General features: G+C 41.6%; 1 protein-coding gene across 1 annotated transcript; it reads right to left on the bottom strand.

The window, feature by feature from the left end:
* Positions 1-666: 666 nt before the first annotated feature.
* On the bottom strand, positions 667-5,692 carry LOC123148150 (transcription factor HY5). The gene is made up of 4 exons (XM_044567514.1): positions 5,502-5,692; positions 5,137-5,329; positions 1,432-1,588; positions 667-1,125 (listed from the first exon to the last, which is right to left on the bottom strand). The coding sequence occupies exons 1-4, from the start codon at positions 5,575-5,577 to the stop codon at positions 1,057-1,059; spliced, it is 495 nt and encodes a 164-aa protein (XP_044423449.1). The 5' UTR covers positions 5,578-5,692; the 3' UTR covers positions 667-1,056.
* Positions 5,693-6,023: the final 331 nt, after the last annotated feature.

The following is a 6,023-nucleotide window of genomic DNA, read 5'->3' as shown; positions in this document are numbered from 1 at the left end:
CATCATCATGACGAGATGGATCAAGGAAAGCTATTCCCTTTATGTACATCGCCGCTATGATCAAGACGTGTGCCACCGGAGACAAATCTATTTTACACTATGCCACCATCGCCGAGCGTTGAAACTATATCTATATTTGGTAAACCGAAGCCTCCCTCCGTCTCAAAATAAGTGTCTTAACTTTGTACTAAGGTTGAGACACTTATTTTGAGACAGAGGGAGTATTTGATTATTTAATTGGTTGAACATCAATTTTTCCAAGACCATATTTAATTACATAATTTAAACACTAAATTTGCACCATTTTTTCTGGTTTTGTGCAAGTTGAATTGATGCCACATTCATTTTTCTTCTTCTTAATATTGAATTATTTAAGTTTTATTTGTGCAGGTTTTAGACTTGTATCCAGACGCACATGTCAAGCACCAAAGTTGCACCTTTCCATTTTGCCATTTTTGTTTGGCCAGCAGATCAGGATCATACGCCTTCTTTTTAAAATTGCTACCTACTCATTTCAGTTTTAAATTTAGCAATTCTCAGTCAACCAAACCGTACGGCCACAGACCATGTTTTGTTATTGGTTTTTGTGCCCGTGTCAACGATTCATAGCTACTACGTACGTGTGCTCTGATGGTACAAGAAACTTAAATCAGTTGCATTTGCACCTTGAACAATTCGCATCCCTACTAGTGGGAGCATGGTACACAGTTTACATACATGTGTGCATACATCAGTACATACAATACTCAACCTTCATCAATACATACAAGTCTGACGTGTGTACATGCGGCAGGGACCGGTCCTTCACAGTACATTATATGGTGCCGGCCGGCTCCCCTCGCTCATTTGAGACTAAGCAATTTCAGTCTAAAATGCATAGTATATTGCATAGGCGTAGTATATCTTTTAGGCGCTTTAATTATGTCCATCTAATTAAACAACACACTAAGCTAATCACAGGAACTGTCACCATTTCAGCAACTTCCTTATTACATTTCACAATTAAGTACGTACGTAGCACTCAGACGTCACACGGGCACGGCGGTACTATTGGCTCTAGCTATCCCCGCCGGCACCGCCACTGCCACCCGGTCCTCTCCTGTTACCGGTGGTGTTTTTCAGTATCTGCAAACGGGGGATTGGTCAGACTATGAAGGCATCTCCCGCTTAACAAGCTATATATAGCTCTACAAGATCATGTTATTAACTAGTAACTGATATAGTTAATGAGAGGTGGCGTAATATCGACTAATCTCAAGTACGTATGCCTCGAACATACTCCTCCTGTTTCTAATACGGACTACATACAGATGTATATAGACTTAATTTAAAATGTAGATTCATTCATTTTGCTACGTATGTAGTTCTATTGAAATTTCTAAAAGGTTTATATTTAGGAACGGGGGGAGTATATGATTCTCGGTTACATACCTGTCTAAGCATTTGGTTCTCGTTCTGCAGCGTGGAGAGCCTCTCCTCGAGCTCTGAGTTTCTTGTCTCCAAGTCCTTCACCTTCGCCTCCAGCTCGCCCATGTACGCCTTCTTCCTCTCCCGTGCCTGTTGCGCCGACACCCGGTTCCTCAACAATCTAGATTGATTAGATTGTAGCGAGACCACATAGTTGTTAAGGGTAAATAAGAGTTAGCACACCTTTATTTCTTACGGTTAAGCTAGATAATAAAATACTCTTGCTCAGTCTATATGGATACTCCATGCTAAGATGTGATGAACGTTCGGTAGCTATTGCGACAGAGAACACATTTTCTAACAAACAAACAAACAAACAAACAAGAGCAATGATTGTCTGTTTTGTTTATCAAAAGCTCTAGTACTTCCTTTTTGCAGGTTATATATCTTTTGAGCTACGCGCTGAATGTATCTTGGGGAGATCTTCTTGCACATTGAAAATTATGTGGAAGACACCATAATTACTTCAAGCATAAGAGGAATGCAATAGGAAAATCTTGGCTCGAGGGCTTTGCAGAAGATAGCGTCAGCAACATGTGCAATTGCATACGGTGTCCCAGCTGATGCTAGATATGGGTGCTTTGGGGAAGAAGGAACCATCAAGAATGTGAGGAATTTTGCAAAGTTGTGATTGAGGTCTTTGGAGATGAGTGTTTGAGAGCACCCAATGCAGATGGCATTGTAAGGCTCGTGGAGATTGGTACATCAACATGGTTCCCGGGGATGTTTGGGTGCATCGATTGCATGCACTGGAGATGAAAGAATTGTATGGTAGCATGGCATTGGCATGATCCAACGATCATACTTGAACTGTTGCATCACATGATTTATGAATTTGGCTTTGCTATTTGGGATTCTTGGCTCTCACAATGAACTTAGTGCCCCGCAAAGATCTCTTCCATTTGCATGGCTTTCTACTAGAAATGCTCTACCTTGCAATTGTGTAGTCAATGGTTAATTACCAGTATGATATGGGCTACTGACTTATAGATGTCATCTATCCTTCATCGTCTACATTTGTGGACACAATTGCATACCCTCCAGGAAACACGAGAGTTCACTTTTCCAAGGCTCAAAAACCTTTGAGTAAGGAGGTTGTGAGAGCCTTTAGGGTGATTTTTCATGGATGTGATATTTTGGGACCAATAGACAATGTGATCATGCATTACACGATAATAGAGAATGAGATGGTCCAAGAGAACTTTGAGTATGATTACATGGGAACACATGGGAACATATGTGATCACGCATTACACGATAATAGAGACATATATGTGATCATGCATTACACGATAATAGAGACATATATTTTCATGGATGTGATCGTTTTAGGCTACCTCAAGAAAATCCGACAAAGCTAGGTTGCATGGCCAAACTAAAGTCAATAAGTATGTCAACTACAAGGATTGTCACATGCAAGACAAGCCATTAACACAATTTCTGAGATTTGTCTGTGCCTTCTAGATCTTATTTGTGGGGAACTTTGGATGTCTTCTACTAATTTAATTGCATGCGTAGACTTTGCCTAGTAGTGGTACATTAGTGCACCAATAACATCTGATCGAGTCACTGCTTGATGGCACCAGGTTGACTAATATTATGAGGATCCACTGGATGGACTACATGAATTGGTCTGTGTTGGTTAATATTCAATCTATCTAACTAGACAGAGCAATGTTACAAGCTATTATGATTTACCATTCACCAACTTCTTTTGTAATGTTACATTCTCACGGCCTAGTGGAAATCTCGAAGAGCTTTAGAGCATGTCCTCAGAATGCCCCGTTCCTCGCCTCTTTTCCATGGCCAACACCACCATTTTCCCCATGATCCTCAAGTGTATCTCGATCAAAGAGAAAAATTAGAGATGTATGTATCACCGGAAGGTAACTGCGAGCCCGATTAGTACCTTGCAGGTCCTTCCATGAGTGTGAAAACTGATCAATGTCCATTATGCTGGGACAACCAACTCCCTAGATCTTGAGATGATAGACCCATCATGTCATTGTTATCCACTTACATATGCACCAATAGGATAGGCAATCGAGCTTGAATGAGGTCCATTTTTGTAGTAAAATGACATACGGCAAGTCATGGTTATCGAAAGAACTAACTAATTGGCAAATGAGATGGCCAATGTGATAATATGATAATCATCCTTTTGGAACCTCCTATAGTGGACAGGAAACCTTTGGTGACAAGGATATCGGGGAGATCCAAACCATCACATCCAGCTAGAACATCTTTGACTTAATCATATTGGTGTGCAAGCCCATTGGCCTATCTGTAGCAATCTTGAAGTTCATGGCTTCCGACTTTGGCTCATCAGGGTGGCACAATGCTTGTGCCATTTACATATAAAGAATTTGGTGGACATGGCAAGGATATATGGGCCTAAGAATTCCCTATAAGTCCCTCCTGTTTGGTTTAGATGGGACTTATAGGGACTTATTTAAGTCCCTAGACCAATAAGTCCCTGTAAACAAACACCCTCTTACTTCCTACTAAAATGTGAGCTAAAAAGTTTGAAGTTACTATCAACATGTTGACTTAAACTTCTAACCTTCAAATTCTAGTTGTACTCTTATCAGTAATTTGAATTATTTAGTTCTCTTTTAATTGGTATTTCTGATGATACGTCCATTGTATAGAGTGGGTATTTTTATGTCACTGCTAAAAACCGTTTGATTTGAAAATTTCATGCAAGTGCAAGAGAATAAGAATGTATTGATTGGACAATTGAGAGTAGATTAACGAGAAGTACTCCCTATGTCTCTCAAAGAAGGCTTAAAACTTTTGTCTCAACTCAAATGCTGCAAAGATTGACCAAGTTTATAGGAGAAAATAGCAACAATTATGATTCTAAATCAACTGACTTGTAGTCACCCCTTCTTATATTCGACGTGAGGTGTGTAATGGTGTACACGCGTACCATCTATTCATGTTCAATAAAACAATGAATAATCTCAAATTCTAAGCAAGGTTGCCAAGATGGTGATCAGATCTGAGGTAAGCTTTCACTCGATAACCCTGGGCTGCAAAGTGCAGGATGTAGCTAGAAAGATGTACTTAATTCTATTGAAGGCGTAGCTACTTTTGAAAATGTATGATGATTTCTAGAACTTACATTTTGTAGAGTCTAGTGTGATGGAAAAATCGTTCATCATCTATGCAAACTATTATAGACATGAAAATTAAATAAAACTAATGGTTTATCTACAAGTAATTGTCTAAAATAAATCACCGCATATATGTCTTCGGACAAAGGTTGATCATAATCAATCCATATTATGATCAACTTTTCTCCCATTTCGCGCGTGCAAAAAAAATAAATCAACTTTTCCCCCAGGTCATATGGATCAGCTAATCTCAGGATTGCGTCCAGCATCCGTAAGCCTTGACCAACTTGTTACAAACGGCCGAAATGTTAAGAAACTACATGAAGAACTTCAGAACTTAACCTTTTTAATTAAATTATCGTCAATTCAGTTACTACGTTACACCGTGAAAGGCCGAGCCAGCTGCCCTGCACCGGCCGTCTATTGCTCGGCTACACTAGTGTACAGTATCGTTTTGAAAGGAAACACTAGCGTACGAATACGATCAATACTAGGGCGAGCTACGAACACGACACTGTAATCGTGGCACGTAGGAGTACCACATATATACCTTTTGAGTCGCCGGTGCTCCTTGTCGGCCGGGCTACGGCCGCGGCGGCGGGAAATGGCCTGCGCAGCGGCCGCCGACTGCGCGAGCTCCGACGAAGCCCCGGCCGCCGCCTGCCCCCTTCCCGAGGTCGACGGGCCTCCCTGGTACAGCCCGAACTCCGGCACCCTCCCTATGTCGTCGTCGCTGTCCATCCCTGCAAGCGCGCGCAAGTTCAGCTGGTCTCCGAAGTTCTCCAAACCGATTAGCATCTACAGCTAACTAGTCTGTCGCATGATATGTCTTCGCGGATCATGCATGCATGTACGAAATCTGTAGCCAGGGGTTTAATCGCGTGGATGCGTGCATGAGAGTGTGCAGGTACGTGCCTTCCTTGGAGCTGCTGGACGACCTGTCGCTGCTGGAAGGCGGCGAGCTCGTCGTTGTGGCCGTCTGATCTTGCATTTCTTCCCTCTCCTGCGCTCGTCCCGGGGAGGATCTTATCAGTGGTTGTGTGCACGTTTCTCTGTCTCCCCTCTGATTTGAGCTCTGATTGGCTGTTCCTTTGTTGGCTTGCTTGGAAGTACTTCTAGGCATGGCCAACCTGTTTGTTCCCGACGCCACTATGTGTTGTTGCAGGTTAACCCCTATCGTTTTCCGTATTTATTGCCCATGCCCTTCTTGTGTTGCATATAAGCCATCTGCCTTCATGTTATATTGTACCCCCTCCGTCCCAAAATAAGTGTCTTACCTTTAGTACAACTTTCAAAATAAATATCTTAATTTTAGTACAACTTTCAAAATAAGTGTCTTAACTTTAGTAAAATTGTACTGAAGTTAAGACACTTATTTTGGGACGGAAGAAGTATTTGCTTAGGCTACTTTGGTGTTGTAGTGGATTATGGCAATTT

The sequence above is a fragment of the Triticum aestivum genome, chromosome 7A (assembly GCF_018294505.1).
Source record: "Triticum aestivum cultivar Chinese Spring chromosome 7A, IWGSC CS RefSeq v2.1, whole genome shotgun sequence".
Taxonomy (NCBI): Eukaryota; Viridiplantae; Streptophyta; class Magnoliopsida; order Poales; family Poaceae; genus Triticum; species Triticum aestivum.
The sequence above is the reverse complement of the archived record's forward strand: the minus strand, read 5'-3'. Positions and strand labels throughout refer to the sequence as shown.

Excerpts from the sequence above, each read along its gene's own strand:
- LOC123148150 (XM_044567514.1), bottom strand. The coding sequence starts at position 5,577 with ATGCAAGATCAGACGGCCACAACGACGAGCTCGCCGCCTTCCAGCAGC. Across the intron at positions 5,330-5,501 it reads GTCCAGCAGCTCCAAGGAAG|GGATGGACAGCGACGACGAC; the intron begins GCACGTACCTGC and ends GCGCGCTTGCAG. Across the intron at positions 1,589-5,136 it reads GAGCACCGGCGACTCAAAAG|ATTGTTGAGGAACCGGGTGT; the intron begins GTATATATGTGG and ends TAATCAATCTAG.